Here is a 23,500-nt window from a genome sequence, read left to right on the forward strand (position 1 = left end):
AGGGCGTTCACAGAATCCACAGAGGAGCCAGAGACCACCCATCAGATCCCCAAGAGAGCAAGGGCGTTCACAGAATCCACAGAGGAGCCAGAGACCACCCATCAGATCCTGAAGAGAGCAAGGGCGTTCCAGAAAAACATCTGTTTCATTGACTACATTAGTATTTGTCTCCCAGCACAGAATCCACAGAGGAGCCAGAGACCACCCATCAGATCCTGAAGAGAGCAAGGGCGTTCACAGAATACACAGAGGAGCCAGAGACCACCCATCAGATCCTGAAGAGAGCAAGGGCGTTCCAGAAAAACATCTGTTTCATTGACTACATTAGTATTTATCTCCCAGCACAGAATCCACAGAGGAGCCAGAGATCACCCATTAGATCCTGAAGAAAGCAAGGGCGTTCCAGAAAAACATCTGTTTCATTGACTACATTAGTATTTGTCTCCCAGCACAGAATCCACAGAGGAGCCAGAGACCACCCATCAGATCCCGAAGAAAGCAAGGGCGTTCCAGAAAAACATCTGTTTCATTGACTACATTAAAGCCTTTGTGTGGATCACAACAAACTGGAAAATTCTTAAAGAGATAGGAATACCAGACCACCTTACCTGTCTCCTGAGAAACCGGTATGCAGGTCAAGAAGCAACAGTTAGAACCAGACATGGAACAACAGACTGGTTCAAAATTGGGAAAGGAGTATGACAAGGCTGTATACTGTCACTCTGTTTATTTAACTTCTATGCAGAGTACATCATGTGAAATGCCGGACTGGATGACTCACAACCTGGAATCAAGATTGCCGGGAGAAATACCAACAACCTCAGATTGCAGATGATACCACTCTAATGGCAGAAAGTGAAGAGAGACTAAAGAGCCTCTTGATGAAGGTGAAAAAGGAGAGTGAAAAGGCTGATTTGAAACTCAGTAATAAAGAAATTAAGATCATGGCATCCAGTCCCATCACTTTATGGCAAAAGAAAGGGAAAAAGTAGACACAGTGACAGAGTTTACTTTCTTAGGCTCCGAAATCACTGTGCACAGTGACTGCAGCCGTGAAGTTAAAAGACGCTTGCTCCTTGGAAGGAAAGCTATGACCAACTCAGACAGCATATTCAAAAGCAGAGACGTCACTTTGCCAACAAACTATGATTTTTTCCAGTTGTCATGTACGGATGTGAGAGTTGGACCATAAAAAAGGCTGACTGCTGAAGAACTGACGCTTTTGAACTGTGGTGTTGGAGAAGACTCTTGACAGTGCCCTGGCCTGCAAGATCAACCCAGTTAATCCTTATGGAAATCAACCGTGAATATTCACTGAAAAGACTGGCGCGGAAGCTCCAATCCTGGCCCCCTGTTGCAAAGAGCTAACTCGTTGGAAAAGACCCTGATGCTGGGAAAGGCTGACGGCAGGAGGAAAAAAGGGCGGCAGAGAACGAGATGGTTGGATGGCTTCTCCAATTCAATGGAGATGAGTTTGAGCAAAGTCCGGGAGGCGGTGATGAACGAGGAAGCCTGGCGTGCTGCAGCCCATGGAGTCGCAAACAGTCGGACACGACTTAGTGACTGAACGACAGAGTTCCCTGTTTAGAAACATCCAGGTGTGAAGTGTGGCACTCACCCACTGCCTTCTGGAAGTTTCTGGAATCGGATTTTGTTGTCTTTTGTCATAAGCCAACAGTATGAAGTTTTTTCCAAGAACACCTTCGTGTTTTACGACACAGTGACTAACACCACTGTCAGCTTTCCGGAGACAGAGCAGCCGTCCACACGGCACTGGAGCCCGTGTTCAGGAGACCAACAGTTTCCACTCACTCCAGAAAAGTCTCCCTACCTCGGGCTTCCCTTGTGGCTCAGCTAGCATGGTACTAATCACATAGCTTGCTGCTTCTCCTTTTTTAACTGTTATCCATGCTGGTTTCTAGTCGCTGGAGAAGAACACACTTCCCAAGGCTACGCCCAGTCCCCCACTGGCGGAAACAAGCCAGCTTGAGACCTCGCAGTGCTCACATGGCGAACTTCCAGGAGAGCCACCCACGGTCCCAAGGGTTACCAGCGGGGCAGACCCGAGCAAGTGGGATGGACACAAAACACCGCTGGTGACGGAGGGAGAGCGGAGACCTCTTTAAATGCTATGGCCACGAAGAAAAGTAATTGCTGACCAAGTTTTGTAATGTTATGAAATATTAACCATTTGTTCAGCCGTTCAGTGTTGCGGAACTCAGGTGTATCATTTGTGCAAGCCTCCCAAGACCCAGAAGCTTCCTCTTTCTACTCAAACATCCTGCAAGCGTCTGGGTTAGGGTGAGACGTCATTAGGGTGACTGCTCTGAACCGTGGCCTTGGGCCTGGGAGGGTCTCTGTGGCTGGGCAGGAAGGTGAGGCCCCTGATCCTCCTGGGGCTGTGAGCCTCTGGGCAGGCCCTTGACCCGTCTTGGTCTTCGTGGTGCTTGTAGAGGGCAGGGTGGCTCTGGGTGTAAAGGGAGCCATGAATGGGTGCCAGGAGCCTGCAGGTGGTGCCCCAGGGAACCCGTGGCTCCACTTCTCCGCTTCCTTTGCCCTACCCATGGGATGGGTGATTAACAGAGAACTGGTCTGAGGATTTCCGTTTATGGTGAGAACCACGGAAGATCCCGCAAAGAGAAAGTACAGCCTGGAGCCAAGGAAACCAAGCCCGCAAGTCAAGTGCTGCTGCCGCCCGCTGCCCACCGCCCGCTGCCCGTTGACCACCGCCCGCTGCCCGTTGACCACTGCCCGCTGACCACCGCCCGCCGCCCGCCCGCGCCGGGGAAGGCTCCAGGAACTCCCCTGCGGAATGGTCGAGGATGCATCTGCGCCCCCTTGGTTTCCCCAGGCCCGCCAGGAGGGGCGGTGGTCCATTCTCTTCTTCGCACAAAGTTACTCATTCGCTGCCATGAGCCCCTTCTGGACCCCAGAGCATCATCCCTCGCTGCACGGTCATGGCCCGGGTGTTAAAGCAACCAACCCGAAGAACCTGCTCCCCGGGGACGCCGAACGCACCAGGCCCCCCAGGGACCCCGCGTTCTGGTCCTCTCCCTTGGTACCACAGAGCCTTTCCACTGTGCGACCCCTCGCGCGACCCCTGCGCCCTGGGAGGGCTGGCGGCGCGGGGCGGGGGAGACCGCCCGGGAGCAGCCGCGCGGAGAAGGCCGGGTCCTCGTCGTACCTGGGCGCAAACACCGGGCCCCCGTCCGCGGCCCCAAGGGCGCGCAGGGGGCGGGGCTGCGGGCCTCCGAGACCCCGCCCCTTCCTCCGCCCGGCCCCGCCCCTTCCTCCGCCCGGACCCCTGCTCCTCCGCGCGATGCCGCGCGCGCCCAGGTGCCGGGCCGTGCGCGCCCTTCTGCGGGCCAGCTACCGGCAGGTGCTGCCCCTGGCCGCCTTCGTACGGCGCCTGCGGCCCCAGGGCCACCGGCTTGTGCGGCGCGGGGACCCGGCGGCCTTCCGCGCGCTGGTGGCTCAGTGCTTGGTGTGCGTGCCCTGGGACGCGCAGCCGCCCCCTGCCGCCCCGTCCTTCCGCCAGGTGGGCCGTCCCCGGGGAGCCTGGGCGGGGCCGGCGGGGTGATAGCGGAGGGGGTGAGGGAGGACGTCCCCGTGTCCCCAGCGACTCACGGATTGTCTCCCGCAGGTGTCCTGCCTGAAGGAGCTGGTGGCCAGAGTCGTGCAGAGGCTCTGCGAGCGCGGCGCGAGGAACGTGCTGGCCTTCGGCTTCACGCTGCTGGCCGGGGCCCGCGGCGGGCCGCCCGTGGCCTTCACGACCAGCGTGCGCAGCTACCTGCCCAACACGGTAACCGACACGCTGCGCGGCAGCGGCGCCTGGGGGCTGCTGCTGCACCGCGTGGGCGACGACGTGCTCACCCACCTGCTGTCGCGCTGCGCGCTCTACCTGCTGGTGCCCCCGACCTGCGCCTACCAGGTGTGTGGGCCGCCGCTCTATGACCTCCGCGCCGCCGCCGCCGCCGCTCGTCGGCCCACGCGGCAAGTGGGCGGGACCCGGGCGGGCTTCGGACTCCCGCGCCCGGCCTCGTCGAACGGCGGCCACGGGGAGGCCGAAGGACTCCTGGAGGCGCGGGCCCAGGGCGCGAGGCGGCGTCGCAGTAGCGCGCGGGGACGACTGCCTCCAGCCAAGAGGCCCAGGCGCGGCCTGGAGCCCGGGCGGGATCTCGAAGGGCAGGTGGCCCGCAGCCCGCCCCGCGTGGTGACACCTACCCGAGACGCTGCGGAAGCCAAGTCTCGGAAAGGGCGACGTGCCCGGGCCCTGCCGCCTCTTCCCGGGCGGCGAGCGGGGTGTCGGCTCCGCGTCCTGGCGGCTGTCACCCTCGGAGGGCGAGCCGGGTGCCGGAGCTTGCGCTGAGACCAAGAGGTTCCTTTACTGCTCCGGCGGTGGCGAACAGCTGCGCCGCTCCTTCCTGCTCTGCTCCCTGCCTCCCAGCCTGGCCGGGGCGCGGACACTCGTGGAAACCATCTTTCTGGACTCGAAGCCCGGGCCGCCAGGGGCTCCCCGCCGGCCGCGCCGCCTGCCCGCGCGCTACTGGCAGATGCGGCCCCTGTTCCGGAAACTGCTTGGGAACCACGCGCGGTGCCCCTATGGCGCGCTGCTCAGGGCGCACTGCCCGCTGCCGGCCTCTGCGCCCCGGGCGGGGCCAGACCATCAGAAGTGCCCTGGTGTTGGGGGCTGCCCCTCTGAGAGGCCGGCCGCTGCCCCCGAGGGCGAGGCGAACTCAGGGCGCCTGGTCCAGCTGCTCCGCCAGCACAGCAGCCCCTGGCAGGTGTACGGCCTCCTGCGGGCCTGTCTTCGCCGCCTGGTGCCCGCCGGCCTCTGGGGCTCCCGGCACAACGAGCGGCGCTTCCTGCGGAACGTGAAGAAGCTCCTCTCCCTGGGGAAGCACGGCAGGCTCTCGCAGCAGGAGCTCACGTGGAAGATGAAGGTGCAGGACTGCGCCTGGCTGCGCGCGAGCCCAGGTGAGGCACCCGGGAGAGGGGTCGGGGGCTTCTCGGTAGCTCCCCATCTCAGTTCTCGGCCTCTGACCCAGTCTCCCACCCGTGGATCCCGGACTTCATGGAGGTTCTGGGCCTGGGAAGGGGTAGTGGAGAGGGGGACTCGCAGATGGCAGGTGGGGCACCTGGAGCCCCGGTGGGAGTGGCTGCGGGGGTTCATTATCCCTTTCTGACCTCAAGGTTAGCTGCCTTGAGCTATGCTCCCTGATAGAAGTGGGAACTGGGCTGAGAACCCCCGTGGGTGGGGTTGGGAGGTAAGGCTTGGGGTTCCCCAGCCAGCTCTGGTCAGCCATCTGCAGACCCAGTGAGTTCTACTGTGCGTCCACCAGGCCAGGGCCACTGGCAGCCGGTACGAGAGGACCGTGTCCTTGACTGAGGCCCCGGGCTGGGCGGGCACAGAGGGGAGAGCTGGCTGCCGGCCGGGTCCCAGGACAGTGGGCAGCTGCTGGGGTGCAGCGGGACTTTCTGTGAAGCTGGGCCTTTGGGGTCCCTCCCCATGTGGTGGTCTGGGTTTGATGTGGGGCTCCTCCCGTGCAGCCGCCGCCCAGCATGTCCGCAGGGCAGAGCCAGGAGTGGCAGGGCCAGCCTCTTCCGTGCACTCCCGAGTCTGACCCTAAACCCCTGAGAGCCTGGCATCTGGAAGGAGGTGATGGCAGTGCTCTGGAGCCAGGTTTGGCCGCCTCGTCGACTCGTGCGTCAGCTTTTCTCATGAGCGTCTGGTGCCTCTCTTTACCGGAGAGTCTGTTTCCCTGCCTCCCCACGAGGCGGTTTCCGTTATCTAGTTTTTAACTTCAGCCTCTCCTGTCCTGTGAGGACGCGTAGCATATGTGTCAGGTCGCAGCGCTGAGCCTTCCCGACCGCGCCTGGCGGTCTTTGCGGCTGCCCTGAGTCTTCCCGACCGTGTCTGGCGGGCTTGCCGCAGCGCTGAGTCTTTCCGACCGCGTCTGGCGGGCTTGCCGCTGCCCTGAGTCTTCCCGACCGTGTCTGGCGGGCTTGCCGCAGCGCTGAGTCTTTCCGATCGCGTCTGGTGGGCTTTGCCGCTGCCCTGCACCACACTCCTCTGTGCCGACTGGCGAGTCTGGCTGCGTCTTTCCCATCTCCCCGATTTGCCTGCTTTTCCTGTGTCTTTATTCCGTTTCCTGATGTGCATTTTTCACGTGTGTGTGGGTGTCTCGTCTAGAATTAGATTTGTGTTCTCTGTTGCCCTCGGGATGGTTTCCTTCCAACTGTAGCCTCGCGTGTTGGGGTCAGATCACAGTTGAACTGTCTCCCCGCTCAGCCAGCCATGGCTCAAGGTAGACGTTGCTCTCACTGCTCCCTCGGTCAGTGTGGGCGTGGCTTCACCCCCTCCTCTTTCCTTCGCTGGCTATTCACCGTCCTGCCCCAGACCCACCTCCGGGCCCCCTTCCTTGTCCTCTGAGCGGGCTTCGGCTGGTGAGGCCCCGGCTCTGTCGGCGCTGAGGCCCCTGTGGCACAGCGTAAACCACAGAGGGCCGCGGGGCGTGTGTCTGGAGCCAGCAGCATTGGGCATTCCTCAGCCCGCGACCGCCTCTGCATGCCCCCCGTGTTCAGCCTGCAAACCCCCGGGCATTTCCAGCCCCTGCAGCCCCGTGGCGATGCCTGAAACTGCAGCGCAGCCCTCCCCAAGCCCCCCGTACGGAGAGCAGCCCCGGCTCCCCCAGTCTGCGTGCGCAGGGACAAGTGCTGGGGCTCCGGGTCCACGTTGTCCGGCAGGAACATACGTGAGCGCCATGCCTCATTCAGAGTCTTACAGTAGCCACAAGAGAAAAGTAAAAAGAAAGGAGAGCCTCACTTAAAAACATTTTCTATCAAAGCGCAGAGATCCGGTAGCATCTCTTTAGCCCGTGACCCGGGGAAGCTCCTTGCCGAGTTACCCGCCTTCTCCTGTGCCCCTGCTCCGAGTTGCCGGGGACTCAGAGGCCGTGGGCAGCCGTCCCGGCCCACGGTGGGCAGCGTGGAGGGTGAGCACCGGTGTCTCTCCTCCCAGGGGCTCGCTGCGTGCCCGCCGCGGAGCACCGCCAGCGCGAGGCCGTCCTGGGTCGCTTCCTGCACTGGCTGATGGGCGCCTACGTGGTGGAGCTGCTCAGGAGCTTCTTCTACGTCACAGAGACCACGTTCCAGAAGAACCGGCTCTTCTTCTTCCGGAAGCGCATCTGGAGCCAGCTGCAGCGCCTGGGCGTCAGGTACGCAGGGGGACGCCCGCGCCCGCATGCTCGGACCCACCTGACGCCGGCCGCCGGGGGTGGTGGGGGCACCATGAAGCAGGCTGCCCAGGGGCTGAGTGCCCGTGCGGCGGCCACGAGCCCTGTCCCCACCTGCCATCTGTGTCCTCTGTGAAGGCCTGGGTGGCTGTCAGTGGACGGGGACCCAGCCGGGACAGGTTGGGGGGCCGCCTGAGACACGAGCTGGGCCTGTCCAGGCGCCCCGCGAGAGGGGTCCCAGCTGAGCGTCTGGGCAGGGGAGGTGCTCTGGGTCAGGAGCAGAGCTGGGGTCCCCGAGTCAGGAGCTAAGTGGGGGTCCCCGAGCACGTGGGCCAGGGTCCCTGAGTCAGGAGCTAAGTGGGGGTCCCTGAGTATGTGGGCCAGGGTCCCCAAGTCAGGAGCAGATCAGGGGTCCCTGAGCACATGGGCCGGGGCCCATGTCCTCCGGCATCTGGGGAGCCTCTGGAGGCCCTAACCGTGGGTCTGAGTGAGGGCACCCCATTCAAGAATTTCCTGGCATGTAAACTGAGGTGGGCAGCCCGGCTCTTCTTGTGGGGCCCCTGTGGCCTGTCCCCCACCTGGTGGATGCTCGAGTCCCACCATGGGCTTCCTTTGGGGCCACCAGCCCGGGGAGCATACTCCCCATAGTGGCCGGGAGGTGGGAGGACCCCTGCCCATGCTTGTGGATGGTTTTAGGGTGAAGGCTGAAGCTTACGGGTGACAAGGTGCCGGCTGGTCTGTGGGGAGATGATTCTGCTCCTCCTGGGGGTTCCACCAAGTACCCCCTGCCTGTTCCAGGAGGAGGACGTGGGGTCCCTGCCCACCAGCCTCCTTCAGACCCCAGAAGCACTTGGTGGCCAAGCTGCCCACACCCACTCCAGACCCCAGGGTCTCCCCAGCGAGCCGTCCTGTCCAGTCCTGGTCAGAGCTCTGTCCACCAGGAGCCGGGCATGCCGGTCATGAGCTCTGCCCACTGCATGGGCACGGGCGCCACCAGGCTGACCTGCCCTGGCTGCCCGCGGGCACCTCTGTTTCAGACAACACTTAGACCGTGTGCGGCTTCGAGAACTGTCAGAAGCAGAGGTCAGGCAGCACCAGGAGGCCAGGCCGGCTCTGCTGACATCCAGGCTCCGTTTCGTCCCCAAGCCCGGCGGGCTGCGGCCCATCGTGAACGTGGGCTGTGTTGAGGGCGCCCCGGCACCGCCCAGAGACAAGAAGGTCGCTGCTCGCGTTGCTCTGGGCAAAGTGCATTGAAACCCAGGTCCAGTGGCTGTGGCCAAAGTCCCAGGGTGTCTGGGGGCCGCGGTGAGGTCCTGGGGAGCCAGGGGGCGTGGCCGGAGGACTCCTGGGTCCAGAGAAGGAGCTCCCAGTGAGGCCTGTCCTGCGGGGTGCCAGCCGGGCTCCGAGACCCCGCTGTGCCCCCCTGGCTCCTGGAATCCCCCAGGGCAGGGGGGCAGTGTGCTCTTGGGGTGCCGGGGCAGAGGGGTATGTGACATCTGTCACCAGCCTGCCAGGGTCCCCAGGACTTCACCCCTGTGCTTGGCCCCTGTGACTGTCCCCCCGCACCACCCCCCCACCACCACCCCTGCGTCACCAGCAGCTCCCGCCCCTGCCAGAGCCCCCTGCAGCGACTGGGGTGATTCTACCGTTAGAGACAAAGAGAAGCCATCACTGTTGGTGGGGGCTTGTCCACGAGCAGTGAGGCATTGCTCACCCGCTGTGAGGGTGTTCCCCCAGGAGGCAGCGTCCCTCTTTGCTGGGTGGGGGGACCAGGTGAGGAGAGGGACCCAGGGTGTGGCTGGTTGCCATTTCCACAAGTGGTGTCCGTGATCCCAGGATGGGTCCCTGGGGACACTCTGGGATCTGAAGTGGGCGTGGGCAGCTTGGCCATATGGTCTTTCTGGGGTCTGAGGGGGGCTGGTGGGCAGGGGGCAGCAGAGAGCAGGGGACCTTCGCCTTGTCCCTGGGGGCTGTCTGACCCGAGTCCCCTTGGGGATGGTCTCTGGGGGCTGTCTGACCTGAGTCCTCTTGGGGATGGTCTCTGGGGGCTGTCTGACCTGAGTCCCCTTGGGGATGGTCTCTGGGGGCTGTCTGACCTGAGTCCCCTTGGGGACGGTCCCTGGGGGCTGTCTGACCTGAGTCCCCTTGGGGATGGTCCCTGGGGGCTGTTTGACCCTTGATGTTCCCTTGGGGACAGCCCCTGGGGGCTGTTTGACGCTTGGTGGCTGTTTGACGCTTGGTGTCACCTTGGGGATGGTCCCTGGGGCCGTCCGACCCTGAGTCCCCTTAGGGACGGTCCCTGGGGGCTGTCCGACTCCGAGTCCCTTTGGCCATAGTTGCTCTGGTAACACTGCCATCTGGGCTGGGCCCGCAGGTGCAGCATCTCAGCTCACGGGTCAAGACGCTGTTCGCGGTGCTGAACTACGAGCGAGCTCGGCGGCCTGGCCTCCTGGGGGCCTCGGTGCTGGGCATGGACGACATCCACAGGGCCTGGCGGGCCTTCGTGCTGCCCCTGAGGGCCCGGGGCCCAGCCCCCCCGCTCTACTTCGTCAAGGTGGGTGCCCGTTGCCACCCCTGTGGAGAGAACTGGGCCTGCAGGTGACTCTGTGGGTCCGGCCCCGCTGATGTGGGGAGTGACCACCTCCTACAGCCCCATGTGTGCCGCCGATGGGTCACCCCTGGTAGAGTCACGTCCATGTTAAACGTGACTCTCAGCGACGGGTCACCCCCGGTAGAGTCACGTCCATGTTAAACGTGACTCTCAGCTTCTCCTGTGAGCTGCAAGACAGGGAGGGGGCCTGGCTCCCGGGGCAGAGGCTCTGTGCCTCTGGAGTACTCTGGGAGTGCACCCCACTTCCCTGGGGCTCCTGCCCTCAGGGATCCCCTCCAGCGAAGGAGACACCTACTCAGACCCCTGTGCCGGGTGCCCTGTGTCATGCCCTGGTCGTCCGGGACACCAGCCTGCAGCTCAGAGAGGGCACGCAGGCTAGTCCTGGGTGTGCTCAGAGTCCAGGGGTGTGGGGTGTCTCAGAGAGAGCCCATGGGGGCAGGGATGGGGGTACAGGGTCTCCCCATCCCTCATGTTCGATTCACCCCAGCATCCGCTGATGGCAGGTCAGGACGAGCCAGACCCAAAGCTCGGGGTTAGAAGTGAACGTGTCCTCAGGCCCCTGTTCCCGCATAGGTGGACGTGGTGGGGGCCTACGATGCCCTCCCCCAGGATAAGCTGGCAGAGGTGATCGCTAACGTGCTGCAGCCGCAGGAGAATACGTACTGCGTGCGCCACTGCGCCATGGTCCGGACTGCGCGCGGGCGCATGCGCAAGTCCTTCAAGAGACACGTAAGACCCACAGGGCCAGTGCAGTGCTGGGGGGCGTGGTTGCGGGGGCGGGGGGCGCACGCTCAGCACTGTGGAGCCCCTAGGACTACTCTTACCGGTATTCCTGTCCGGTCCGCCCCTCCCCTAGGCCTGACTGCACGTGAGCTGCGCAGAGCGGGGGACCCGGGCGGCAGCAGAGCCACACGGGTGTCCTGAGGTGTTCCCATGGCCACGCAGCAGGACCATGTGTGTGTCCCTTGGCGGGGGGCGGGGCGGGGGGGCGTCCTGCCTGCGACTCGGAGGCTGCGCTGCCTTCTGCACGCACGTGCGTCATGGGGTGGGCGGCGGGGCACTTCTCCCCCCAGGGATGGGGGTCTCAGGCCAGGAAGGGCTGGAAGAGGACGCGGGCTCTGGGTGGACCCCGAGGCCATGGGGGCTCCTAGCGCTTGTCCCCCGCCCAGAGCAGCGTGTGTACCCGGAGATAGATGTGGGTGGGCTCCCGGGAAGCGCTGGGGAGTGCGCACAGAAAACCTGGGCCCAGGCACCGCTGAGCGTGTTTGTGAGTCCAGGGTGTGTGATGCAGGGAGCTTGGGGGGATCTTGGGCGTCTGACACGGGTCAGGCAGCACCCGCAGGACGCCCTCCAGGCCCCCTCCTCCAACAGGCAGCAGGCTCACCTGTCTAACCTTGTGATACATGCAAGCAAGCTCTCCCTCCCGTCCGGTTTCGGGTGTCTGGGGCCGTTGTGGCGGCCTCTGATGCTACTGGGTGAGGCCCGGCCTTCCGCCGGGTGGGCGTTTGCTGGTTTGTGCCCGGATGTGGATCCAGGCGGTTGCCAGCACCCCTGTGATGCGCTGTTTGTGGAGACAAACCCTCGTCCCAAATCCCGTGGGCAGATTCCAGGCTTGTGTCATTTTAGGAGACGTCGCCCGAGAGGTGCCAGGTGCGGCCCTGCGGGCCTCAGGGGGTCCAGCGGGCCGTGTGGGGAGCCCGGAAGGGCAGGGCTGCAGCTTGTGGCCGGGCAGCCCGGTGGGACCACACAGGCCCGTCTCTGGGACCGGGTCCAGCAGACCGGGCTCTGGGCACCTCATGTGTCAGCTGCCCGGCTGGCACGTCTTCTGGGGGAACTGGGGGGCACCCGTCCAGTCTCCCCACGTGGGGCCGTCTGTCTCCTTTGTCGTCTGAGGGGATGAGCCCATGTTCTGGGGACAAGCCTCTGGGCAGTCATGGATGCTGTCTCAGCCTAGCCTGCCTTTGCCGTCGCAAGCGGAGTCTCCGTGAACAGATGTTTTTCATTTTGACGGACCCAGCTTCTCTGCCGTTTTGGGCTGAAACCATGTTGTGCCTGCACCGTCCGCCTGCTGGCTGCCTGACCCCAGTGCTGTCGGGATGTTTGTTATTCGAGCTGCCACGTTCAGGCGGGGCTGGTTTATCTTAATTAGTTAATTAGGCTGCCCCAGATCTTAGTTCCAGCGTGGGGAACGTGGGTCCCTAACCAGGGACTGAACCCCGGCCAGTGCCTTGGGAGCTTGGCGTCCTGGCCCCTGGGCCGCAGGGAAGTCGCCGGCGTCTGTTCTGAGCCCGTCTTTGTGCTGGCGCCTTGCTGTGCTCCGTCTCTGCTCCAGGCTGGGCTCCTCCAGGCCGGTCTTCAGACTCACTCGTCTGCTCTTTCCCACCTTTAGTTCTAAGCGTGTCTAACCAGGCCTTAAGTTCGCTGGCCTGTTTTTCAGGTGTAGAAGTTGGTTTTTCTCGCAGGTTCCCGGTCTCTGGTTAAGTCCCTCCGCTTTGCCTGTTTTGTTAGCAGTGTTATCTTGACTGATTTTAAAAATTCCAGAAACTTGGCGCCTCCCCAGCCCCCGGGCAGGTTTCTCATCTGTCTGTCCTGTGAGAGGTTTTGGTCACACCTGGGCCTGTTTTTCCACAGAGCGCCAGACTTTGTGATTAGGAACTTTAACGTGTGGGTTTGTGAGTTCTCCAGGGTGGGTGGCGTTTCCCTGACAGCGGAGCTGTGACCTGAGTCCTGCAAGGGTTCGTTGTGGACAGCGTGGCGTCTGGCCTGCCTCACTTCCCCTTCCCCGGTGTCCACTGCGAGGGGCCCCCAGGCCCAGCCCCCTGGCTGCTAGGACACGTGCTCGGCTCAGCGTGGCTCCTGGGGTGCCTGAGTGAGGGTCCTTGCTCTGCAAGCCCCCCGGGGGTGCCGTCAGTCCTTGCCCCTTCAGTTCAGTTCAGTCACTCAGTCGTGTCCGACTCTTTGCGACCCCACGGACGGCAGCACGCCAGGCCTCCCTGTTCATCACCAACTCCGGAGTTCACCCAAACTCCTCCTTGCTGCTTCGTGGCCCAGAACCCCATAGTCTTTCTGCTCAGTGGATCCCGGCCTTGGGGAGAGGTCAGGGGAAGGCACGATGCACCCCAAAAACCAAGACCCCAGCCCGTCTGTGTCTGCACCTCCCCGGCACCCCCAGCGGCCCGGCATTTTCTGCCCGGTCACAGTGGCCGTGGCCAGCCCCCCAGGCTCTGACCCCCATCCTGAGCACCCATGCTGTCTGGGGCGGGGTGTCCACCCGCCTCACCCCGTCCTCGGCCGGCAGGTGTCCACCTTCTCGGACTTCCAGCCGTACCTGAGGCAGCTCGTGGAGCATCTGCAGGCGATGGGCTCCCTGAGGGACGCCGTGGTCATCGAGCAGGTGGGTATGGGCACCCGCGCCTCGTGGGCTGGCCAGTGCAGACACGCCCCTGCCCTTGGGCACCTCCTCCTACTCCCGGGCCTCCCGCACCCCTGCCGTCCGTGGCCCCTCTGCGCTTTGCTGCCCGTCTTCTCCCTCCATTTTGGCCTTGAGTACACAAGAAGGCGTGTCCACCTCCTCCAGGAGGGCAGAGGGCTTGCCCCACAGACCCGCCCCCAACTCAGCCCTGTGGGGACGCACTTCCTGCGTGAGCAGATTCCCCAGCGGGGCCTGGGCCCTCAGGGCTCCCTGCTGCCACGTGGGGCTCCCTGCCGCCTCCCTCTGGGTGCGGGCCCCTTTCCCCGGGCCACATGCCGGCCCAGAGCAGCGTCCACTCCAGCCCCTCGCCCACCTGCCTCTGCAGAGCTGCTCCCTGAACGAGCCTGGCAGCAGCCTCTTCAACCTCTTCCTGCACCTGGTCCGCAGCCACGTCATCAGGATCGGGGGCAGGTAGGTCTGGGCCCCGCCTGCCCGCTCAGCGCCCAGGAGGCATCCCAGCCCCGTGGCCAGGGTGGCAGCACACGGCCCTCCACTTACGGGACGTGCTTGGGTTCAGAAGGCAGTTGGTCGTTCTCTTAACGTGTGTGAAACCACATCTGCTCTGGTGGCGCCTGTGTGAGACCCCTCTGGGTCCGGGGGTCGCAGGGGTCCAGGGGGCTTCAGGCTCGTGGCCACGGCCATCTCAGGGGTTGTGAACGTGCTCCAGGCTCAGGGAACTTTCTGCCTAAAGGATGTACCTTCGTTATTATTACATTCCAAGTAACTACAATGCTTGTGGCAAGGAAGTTCCAGTAAAATATAAACTCATACGTACTTCTGGGGAGGCACGCCTGCCCACTGCACAGCAGGGCGACTTCTGACGAGAGCACAGGTCTGCACACGCGTGGACATGGCACCAGGGGAAGAGATCCTCCTTTGCGGGAAAGGCCTGGAGCCTGACTCCTCCCCAGGGCCACCACCCCTCGTGGAGCGGGGTCGTGCCGCGTGTGGCCGGGCAGGCGTGTGGCAGGGCTTCGTGGGGGGTGTGACAAATGTGTTGATTCGCATTCCCCCAGGTGGGAGTGGTGTGTGCACACCTGTGTGTGCGTGTGGCTGTGTCTGTGCATGTGTGTATGACGTGAACGTGAGGCTCGCCGTGGCCGGCCCACCTGCTGACCACATCCTGCCCCCCAGGTCCTACATCCAGTGTCAGGGGATCCCCCAGGGCTCCATCCTGTCCACCCTGCTCTGCAGCTTCTGCTATGGGGACATGGAGAACAAGCTCTTCCCTGGAGTCCAGCAGGACGGGTACAGCCTCCGGGCCAGTGGGCACAGCCAGCCCCGTGGCAATGGGCAGGCCCCTTGGCAGCGGGCGCACCCCCGTGCTGGCGGGTGTGGCCTTGTTGGGGCCCCTCTGTTTCTGGTCTGGGGTGCAGGGGCTGCTGCACAGGGCTGGGGGGTGGTGCTCGGCAGGCCTCGAGCAGGGAGTGAGCATGGCTTGCAGCGTGGCCAGGGCATCTGGCCGGCACCAAGCCCGTCTGCTCCCAGCCCGACTGCTGGGCCCTGCTCGTCCCAGCCGGAGCCAAATCCCACGGACAGTGGTCTGTGGTTGGCTTCTCTGGAGAAGGTCACTTTATTCACATCCGGCTGAATTCAGACATTAAGCCTTGCAGCGTTCAGCAGCCCCCGGGAGGACGCTGTGTGTGGGCATACGGCGGTGTGTTCAGGGTGTGCCCTCACTGCGGGGTCTCTCCATGCCCAGGGTGCTTCTGCGCCTGGTGGACGACTTCCTGCTGGTCACCCCACACCTGACGCGGGCCAGAGACTTCCTCAGGTGAGCCCCCCGTGTGTGCTTCTCTGCACGCACCTCCCAGCACGCGTCCTGCAGGCGTGTGAACACGGTCCTCCCGTGCGTCCCTGCGCCTCTGGGGAGCGTCCTGCGGTGCAGTCCCAGGGCTCCAAGAGCCTGGCGTACAGTCCCAGCGTCCACTCACGCCTCAGGGCTGGTCCTTGGGGCGCCTCTGCCACCAGCCACCCTGGCCCCTGATCACGAGCAGCAGGTCGCTCCGCAGAGCCGGGCCGTGTCCAGCCTTCCGCGGGGGCCCGCGGTCCCAGCCCACCCTCAGCGGCCCGCCTGCCTCTCTGGGTGATGCTGCCCAGCGCCCCCGAGACACCCAGTACAGCCCTGTCCGTCCAGCGCTCACACGGCGCCCGGCCTCAGGACGCTGGTGCGCGGTGTGCCTGAGTATGGCTGCCAGGTGAACCTGCGGAAGACGGTGGTGAACTTCCCCGTGGAGCCCGGGGCCCTGGGCGGCGCGGCGCCCCTGCAGCTGCCGGCCCACTGCCTGTTCCCCTGGTGCGGCCTGCTGCTGGATACCCGCACCCTGGAGGTGCATGGCGACCACTCCAGGTGAGCGACGGCCCCGGGCCCTGGGGTCAGAGGCCACACGGTGGGCGGCGGGCACCGGCTCTCCGAGGCAGCGGTTTTCCGAACGTTTTTCATGAAAGGAAACCATATAGCGGACTCGGGCGCGAGCGTGTTCCCTGGGGAGGCGTGTGGCTGTGACCTGGAGAGGCAGGTCTCACTGGGCTCTGGGGTTCGTGGTCCCCTCTGGTCCGTCGGGGACGGGGCTTCGGGGCATGTGGTCGGCTCTGTAGGTCCCTCCCTGGCCGATCCCTCCCGCAGCCTCTCCGGGGCATGTGGGTGCGTCTGCGCCCCCAACCCCCACGTGGTCACCCTCTGTGTTCAGCGTTTCAGCGTCTCTTCCTGGGGCCCCCGTCCCAGTGGATTCGGGCCCCCCTTACGCGCTCTTTGACCTTAGTCACCATTTCCAAGGCCTTGTCCCTGGACGGCCGTGGGGGCGGGGCTCAGCCTGTGAGTTTGGGGATGCAGTTGAGCCCCTGGCGGCCCTCTCCCCTCCCCCCACCCCGCCCCGCCCTGGGATGGTGCAGCGAGCCCCAGGCTTTACACAGACGTGGAGGCCCGAGGAGCACTGTGGATGCAGGCGTGTCCTCTGCTCTGTGCGTAATGAGCAGTTTCAGGGCACTGCTGGATGGGGCTACCCTGTCCTGTGGTGCTAGCCCAGTCCTGCTGGGGAGCTGGGGGCTGCCCCCGGCCCCTCGCCGGGCGCTCCCTCATGGGGCGCTCCCTGGAAAGACGAGGGCGCTCCCTGGGCAGACGCTTTGCGTCTGCAGTTCCGTGTGTCCACACGCTGCTCCCGACACCCCCTCGCGTGTCCACACACCGGCGAGTCGTGACCCACCCACTGTCGTGCCTGGCTGCCTGTGAAGCTGTGACCGTGTGGGGGACAGGCAGCCTTCCTGGCCAATCAGTGTAGCCAAGGGGCGGGACATCCGAGTGTGGGTCAATATGGGGTGGACACACGTGCTTCCCAGGACCCCATCCTGTCTCACAGTTATGCCCGGACGTCCATCAGAGCGAGTCTCACCTTCACCCAGGGCTTCAAGCCCGGGAGGAACATGCGTCGCAAGCTGTTGGCGGTCTTGCAGCTCAAGTGCCATGGGCTCTTCCTGGACCTGCAGGTGGGGGGCGGGGCCGTGGGGCACGGGGGCAGCTGGCACCCCATGTGTTATAGATCCTGGGGGGGTGGGTGTGCGGGTGCACGCCTGTGTGTGAAAGGACAGTCATCACACGTGTATGTATGACCGAGCGTGTGGGTGTGCGTGTGTACCTGTGTGTGAAAAGGCAGTCATCACACACGTGTATGTATGACCAAATGTGTGGGTGTGCGCGTGTGCCTGTGTGTGAAAGGGTATTAGTCATCACATACGTGTGTGCTCATGTATGTATGACCGAGCGTGTGGGTGTGCGTGTGTGCACCTGTGTGTGAAAGGACATTAGTCATCACACACGTGTATGTATGACCGAATGTGTGGGTGTGCGCGTGTGCCTGTGTGTGAAAAGATATTAGTCATCCCATACATGTGTGCTCATGTATGATTGACCTAGCGTGTGGGTGTGCGTGTGTGCACCTGTGTGTGAAAGGATATTAGTCATCACATACGTGTATGCTCGTGTATGTATGACCAAGCGTGTGGGTGTGCGTGTGTACCTGTGTGTGAAAGGATATTAGTCATCACATACGTGTATGCTCGTGTATGTATGACCAAGCGTGTGGGTGTGCGTGTGTACCTGTGTGTGAAAGGATATTAGTCATCACATACGTGTGTGCTCATGTACATATGACTGAGCGTGTGGGTGTGCAGGTGTGCCTATGTGTGAAAGGGCATTAGTCATCACACACGTGTATGTATGACCGGGCGTGTGGGTGTGCGTGTGTGCACCTGTGTGTGAAAGGACATTAGTCATCACACACGTGTATGTATGACCGAATGTGTGGGTGTGCGCGTGTGCCTGTGTGTGAAAAGATATTAGTCATCCCATACATGTGTGCTCATGTATGATTGACCTAGCGTGTGGGTGTGCGTGTGTGCACCTGTGTGTGAAAGGACATTAGTTATCACATTTGTGTATGTATGGCCGAGTGTGTGGGTGTGCGTGTGTACCTGTGTGTGAAAGGATATTAGTCATCACATACGTGTATGCTCGTGTATGTATGACCAAGCGTGTGGGTGTGCGTGTGTACCTGTGTGTGAAAGGATATTAGTCATCACATACGTGTGTGCTCATGTACGTATGACTGAGCGTGTGGGTGTGCAGGTGTGCCTATGTGTGAAAGGGCATTAGTCATCACACACGTGTATGTATGACCGGGCGTGTGGGTGTGCGCGTGTGCCTGTGTGTGAAAGGACATTAGTCATCACATACATGTGTGCTCGTGTATGTATGACCGAGCGTGTGGGTGTGCGTGTGTGCCTGTGTGTGAAAGGACATTAGTCATCACACATGTGTGTGCTCGTGTACGTATGACCGAGCGTGTGGGTGAGCGTGTGTGCCTGTGTGTGAAAGGACATTAGTCATCACACACGTGTATGTATGACCAAGCGCGTGGGTATGCAGGTGTGCCTGTGTGTGAAAGGACAGTCATCACATACATGCATGTATGACCGAGCGTGTGGGTGTGCGTGTGTGCCTATGTGTGAAAGGGCATTAGTCATCACGTACGTGTGTGCTCATGTACGTATGACCGAGCGTGTGGGTGTGCACGTGTGTGCAGCTGTGTGCATGCATGTGCCCACAGCCCTCACCCAGCAGTCCTCGCCTGGCCCCTGCTTGTCCCTGTGGGGCTGGGCTGTCATCCTGCCAGGCTCCCGCCCTCGCCCTTCCCGAGGGCCTGGCCGCCTCTGAGGGCCCCGGGGGACCTGGTGGGTTTCCCCGGAGATGCCTCCGGGTTCTTACCAGGGCGACCCTTTCTCCTGCTCCGCTTGATGTGGCCGTAAAGCAAACTCAGGAGTGCAAAGCCAGAGGCGCCACCAGCGTTTTCTCCTCTTTTCTTTCTGAAGGTGAACAGTCTGCAGACGGTCTTCACAAACGTTTACAAGATATTCCTGCTGCAGGCCTACAGGTGCGTCGCGGGGGGGGGGCGGGGCCTCGGCCGCAGTGCCGCGCTCGCCCGGGGCGGCGGGGGCACGCTGCTCCCGGTGCTAGGAGGCATCCCGTGTCCTCGGGGTCCTCGTCCACCCTGGAACGCTTCTCTTCCCCAGGGAGCACTCGGGGGCCTGGCCGTAGGGGTTGGGGCGGGGTGAGGGCTGCAGGGCCAGGCGGGGCGGGTCAGAGAGCAGAGGTCAGTGCCTGCAGTGGCCCCCAGCCCTCAGGTGCCCCCAGGAGGGGCAGCGGGAAGCCGCGCCAATCAGCGCAGACCAGCTTCCGGAACATTCCCCGCCCTGGGGCCATGTCCCCCTCCAGAAGCTGAGCCGGGGCGCAGGCAGCTAACCATGGAGTCCGGGGCTCATCCACCCGTAACGGGGACCCCGAGCCAGGTTCGGCCTGAGTGGTCTCCCTGGAGCCCCTCGCGGGCAGCGTGGGGGGCGTGTCCTGACGGGGCCACCGCCCCCAGGTTCCACGCCTGCGTGCTGCAGCTGCCCTTCAGCCAGCCGGTCAGGAGCAGCCCCGCGTTCTTTCTCCAGGTCATCGCCGACACCGCATCCCGCGGCTACGCCCTCCTGAAAGCCAGGAACGCAGGTGCTCGGGCGCCCGGGGCTGAGGGCCCGCGGGGGGCGGGGACTTGGGCTGCACTCCCCCCACGCCCCGCGGTTGAGCCCCTTGTTTGTGGAGGTTTCTTGGAGAAGTTGAAGAAAACACCTCTGTTGTCAGAATTCCCCGGGCTCCTATCGGGGTGGCTCCTGAAACAAAATGGCTATTTTACCGCCCCCCAACATTGTCCCCAAAACCGCACTGATGCTCTCCGCCTGCAGGGCCCCCGGGCTCCCGGGCACAGCGTCGGGCGGGGCCTCAGTCTCCTGTGTCCCCAGGGGCGTCACTGGGGGCCAGGGGCGCCGCCGGCCTGTTCCCGTCTGAAGCTGCGCAGTGGCTGTGTCTCCACGCCTTCCTGCTCAAGCTGGCTCGCCACCGTGTCACCTACAGCCGCCTGCTGGGGGCCCTCCGGACAGGTGGGTGTGGGCGGGCACAAGGTGGCCTCTTCGGGCAGGTGGGTGGGTCCAGGAGTCCCCAGGAGCCAGGGTCACAGCCCTGCCCCGCCCAGGGCACACCCACCCGGGTCACGCCACCTCTCACTGTGCTTCTCGGGGCCTCTTCTCCCCGCGGCGTCTGCCCGCCAGCCCCCTACCTGCGTCCCCTCAGGCGCTGCCCAGCTGCCCCCGTGGCCCCGGGCATGATGGGTTGTCTCCCCCTGCTGAGGCTTGCACCCCCAAGCCTGCCGGCGCACAGCTGGCCCAGCGTGGGTGCCCGCGTGGCCTCAGCAGTGTGCCCGGTGAGCGGCGGTCTCTGGCATCCCCCGCGAGGAGCTCTGAGTCCAGTCCCCCCACAGCCCGAGCACGGCTGCACCGGCAGCTCCCGGGGCCCACACGGGCCGCCCTGGAGGCGGCGGCCGACCCCGCCCTGACCGCAGACTTCAAGACCATCTTGGACTGACTGTCAGCCCTGCCCACAGCCAGGGATGGGCTCCGGAGCCCACGGGAGGGGCCCGCTCCACGGCGAAGCCTGGGCCCCCTCCGAGAGGCCTGGAAAGGGGGGCCGGCCCCACCTCCTCATGGGAGTGGGGCCGCTGCCCCGTGGCCCTCCAGAAACCATCCATCTGCAGCGGCTGACCGCCGGGCCCAGCAAGACGTGTGGGAGAGCCTGGCGGGGCGGTCAGGCGTTGGAACAGGGAGTTGGGGGGTTGTCACCCCTCTCCCCTGCCCTATAGCGAGGACACACGTCTGTCCAGCGGCTTGGGGGGCGCTCGGGGGCCAAGTGGGCCCTGCCTGCCGCTGGCAGTGCCCCTGCGCCCCGCCCGGCGCTCGGTCCACGCCTGTCTCCTCCACCCGCTGGGCTCGAAGTCCAGCCTGCTGGGCCTTCCCTGCAGTCCGCTGTTGGGGGCCCCGCCGTCCCCCATGCCCACCTGCCCCCCTAACCTCCGCGGGCAGCTGGTCCCCACCCAGCACCGGGCCGGGGTCATCTGCGCCTCCTCCTATCCCCCACCCCCACGTCACCGTGGCGAAGGAGGCCAGCGAGCCTCCGCCTGCCATCTCCACAGCTTGTTGCCGTTTTTCTCTGGATGTTTGTATTAAACGGCGTGTCCGTCAGTACCGGGTTCTGTGGTTATAAAAATGCACACCCGCAGGGTGTCTGATGCTCCCAGGTCCCTGGCCTGGCAGGAGTTGGAGGGGGGTATCCTGGGGGCAGGGTGTGGCTGGAGGAGCCAGGGGATTGGAGAGGATGCCTCTCGGGGCCGGACCAGTGCCCACCCTGCCTGCAGCAGACTGGTCATGCCCTATGCACACTCGGGAGACGGTGGACACGAACATTCCGAGGTCTAGGACCCCTGACCCTGCCTGTCCCTTCACAGTGGGCCCCGGACTCCTCGTCTCTCCCGAGGGCCCATGGAGTGGACAGCGCGGGCCGTGGACACGGGTCCAGGCATGGGCCCGGCCCTCTCCCAGGGTGCTTGTTCCCTCACCTGTCCCCACGAGCTGGACCTGGGCAGGTGGACGGGCTTGGGCGGCAGCGCCTGTGTGTCCACGTGGGCTGCCCCCTGTCACCCGGGTGACCCTGCCTGTCTCCTTGTGGCTGCAGGGGCTCCTTTGCTCACGTGCCGTTCTGTCCACTGAGCTGGACTCGGGCGGAGTGCCTGTGGAGAAGCAGCAGAGGCCTGGGCCGGGGTGCGCAGAGAGAGGCTCCTCGGTGGGCACTGCTCGGGTCCCCGAGGGTGAGACCTCTGGGGGCCACATGGGGCTCGAGGCCAAGGGCTGTGCTTTGGGGGCCATATGGAGGGCCTGGGCAGACAGGTGACCCTGAGGTTGTGGAGAGGTGCGGCGAGCCCCTAACCTGGTGGTGGCCAGCTGTCCCAGAGAAGTTGTCCCAGGAGGGCTGGGGCTCAGAGGCAAGGGGCAGCTTTCAACCTGAGCCCTCTGGTGGGGAGCAGGGCGTGAGCCACATAGGTGCTGGGTCCCTGGTCCCCTGGTCGGGGGTGGTGAATCACACAGATGCTCCCCCCTGGTCTCCTGGGGGAGGGTGTGAACCACACGGCTGCTGGGTCCCCAGTCTGGTGGGGAGTGAGCCACACAGCTGCTGGGTCCCTCGTCTGGTGGGGGGTGAGCCACACAGGTGCCCCTGTCTCACCTCTGGCTCAGCAGGTCTGGGCATGTGAATCTTGAAATCCCACACGCTGCTGAGGCTGCTCTGAGGGGTGGGGAGGTTGGAGGCTGCCCTGGGGACTGTCCCCCTTGCAGTGGCCCTGGGGCGTAGCCTTCAGTGGTCGTGGGGCCAGGGTCAGGGTGCTGGAGGTGGGTCAGGGGGAGGTGGTGGGTGTGCGACTCAGCCAGCAGGAAGAGGGTGTGAGGTTATGGAGGGGCCTGTGTGAGAGCGGGGGTCCCCTCCTCAGCGCCCTGTCGGAGGCCTCTACGTGCCCCTGGGCCCAGGTCTGTGGGGCACCCTCCCCCCAGGAGAATCCAGCATCAGGAGCTGCCGGTGTTGATCAGGACAACGGGCCTGGCCTGCCCTGCTCTGCTCTGTCCTTGCGCTTAGATCCCTGCAGGCATGAGAACAGGAAGGGCAGCTCAGGGTGCCACCTGGGCGGCTGGCCGCCTTGCGCCCTGTGCCCGGCACAAGCTCATCCTGATGACAGTGGCCGATTCCCGAGGCTCCCTTCTGGGGTGTTGCTGGGGGGGCCACGCACTGAGGCAGGGGCTGTCAAGTGAACCTTGGTCGGGGTCGTCGTGGGAGCGGCCCGCTGCCGCTGAGCGTGGTGCCCGGCGCTGGCCGGCCGTGCTTATGGCCGTCGCCTGTCAGCTGCCGCTGCTGCAGGCTGCGTCCACGTGACCGGGCTGGTGCGTCCGTTTGTGATGGCCCCAAGTCCAGGCGCACATCATAAACAGCGAGGGATTGGCCCCACCCGCCTGCCTGGCATGCCCGCCTGGCGGTGCCCCCTCTGGGGAGGAGTGACTTGCTGCTCAGCGTGCCAGGTGCTTCAGGCAGGGGGAGGTGACCAAGACCCCACAGCTGCGTCCTGCTGACCCCCACCTGCGGGCTCCCTGCGCCCCAAACCTCTTTCTGGCCTTTCCATAAAGGCCAGTCATCACTCAGCTTTCCAGCATCCGCATGCCTCTAAAACGCTGTCTACTAAATGCAGTTTATCCCGATTTTACTCACAATCACTTGTATTTTTCCTGAAGTGTAAAACCCTTGGAAAGGGCATATGTTCTGTTCGGGCTCAACTAAGATCTTGCTCTGATTTATCGTTTTTAAAACCACCGTGCGGCTCCTCAGAGTGAAACGTGAAAAGGATAGAATTCTGAGAGAGTCTAGTTTCCAGGCTTCCCTGGATCTAGGTGGGCTTCCCTGGAGGCCCCGATGGAAAGAATCTGCCAGGCTTCCCTAGGTGGGCTTCCCTGGTGGCCCCGATGTAAAGAATCTGCCTGCAATGTGGGAGACCTGCATTCAGTCCCTGGGGTGGAAGGTCGCCTGGAGAAGGGAACGGCTACCCACTCCAATGTGCTTGTCTGGAGAATCCAATGGACAGAGGGGCCTGGCAGGCTACAGTCCATGGTGTCGGAAAGAGCTGCACACAGTGGATCAGCTTTGACTTCACTAGCTCTAAACTGCATGTGAAGTAGATGCTCATGCGCCCCCAGGTCTGTGTGCCGCTGGGAGTCAAGGCGGGA

General features: G+C 63.7%; 1 protein-coding gene and 1 long non-coding RNA gene across 2 annotated transcripts; one reads left to right on the plus strand and one right to left on the minus strand.

The window, feature by feature from the left end:
- Positions 1-3,310: 3,310 nt before the first annotated feature.
- On the plus strand, positions 3,311-20,923 carry TERT (telomerase reverse transcriptase). The gene is given in 17 exon segments (XM_027520337.1): positions 3,311-3,538; positions 3,644-4,252; positions 4,254-4,977; positions 7,022-7,217; positions 8,273-8,453; positions 9,610-9,789; positions 10,420-10,575; positions 13,145-13,240; positions 13,644-13,729; positions 14,453-14,566; positions 15,021-15,092; positions 15,480-15,668; positions 16,675-16,801; positions 18,683-18,744; positions 19,237-19,361; positions 19,652-19,789; positions 20,167-20,923. Coding segments are annotated over 17 exon segments (3,378 nt in total). The 5' UTR covers positions 3,311-3,319; the 3' UTR covers positions 20,271-20,923.
- LOC113879083 lies at positions 19,438-23,214 on the minus strand. Its single transcript, XR_003507189.1, has 3 exons — positions 21,666-23,214; positions 21,298-21,468; positions 19,438-19,522 (listed from the first exon to the last, which is right to left on the minus strand). It is a non-coding gene; the product is annotated as an uncharacterized LOC113879083 (long non-coding RNA).
- Positions 23,215-23,500: the final 286 nt, after the last annotated feature.

Source organism: Bos indicus x Bos taurus, chromosome 20, assembly GCF_003369695.1.
Source record: "Bos indicus x Bos taurus breed Angus x Brahman F1 hybrid chromosome 20, Bos_hybrid_MaternalHap_v2.0, whole genome shotgun sequence".
Taxonomy (NCBI): Eukaryota; Metazoa; Chordata; class Mammalia; order Artiodactyla; family Bovidae; genus Bos; species Bos indicus x Bos taurus.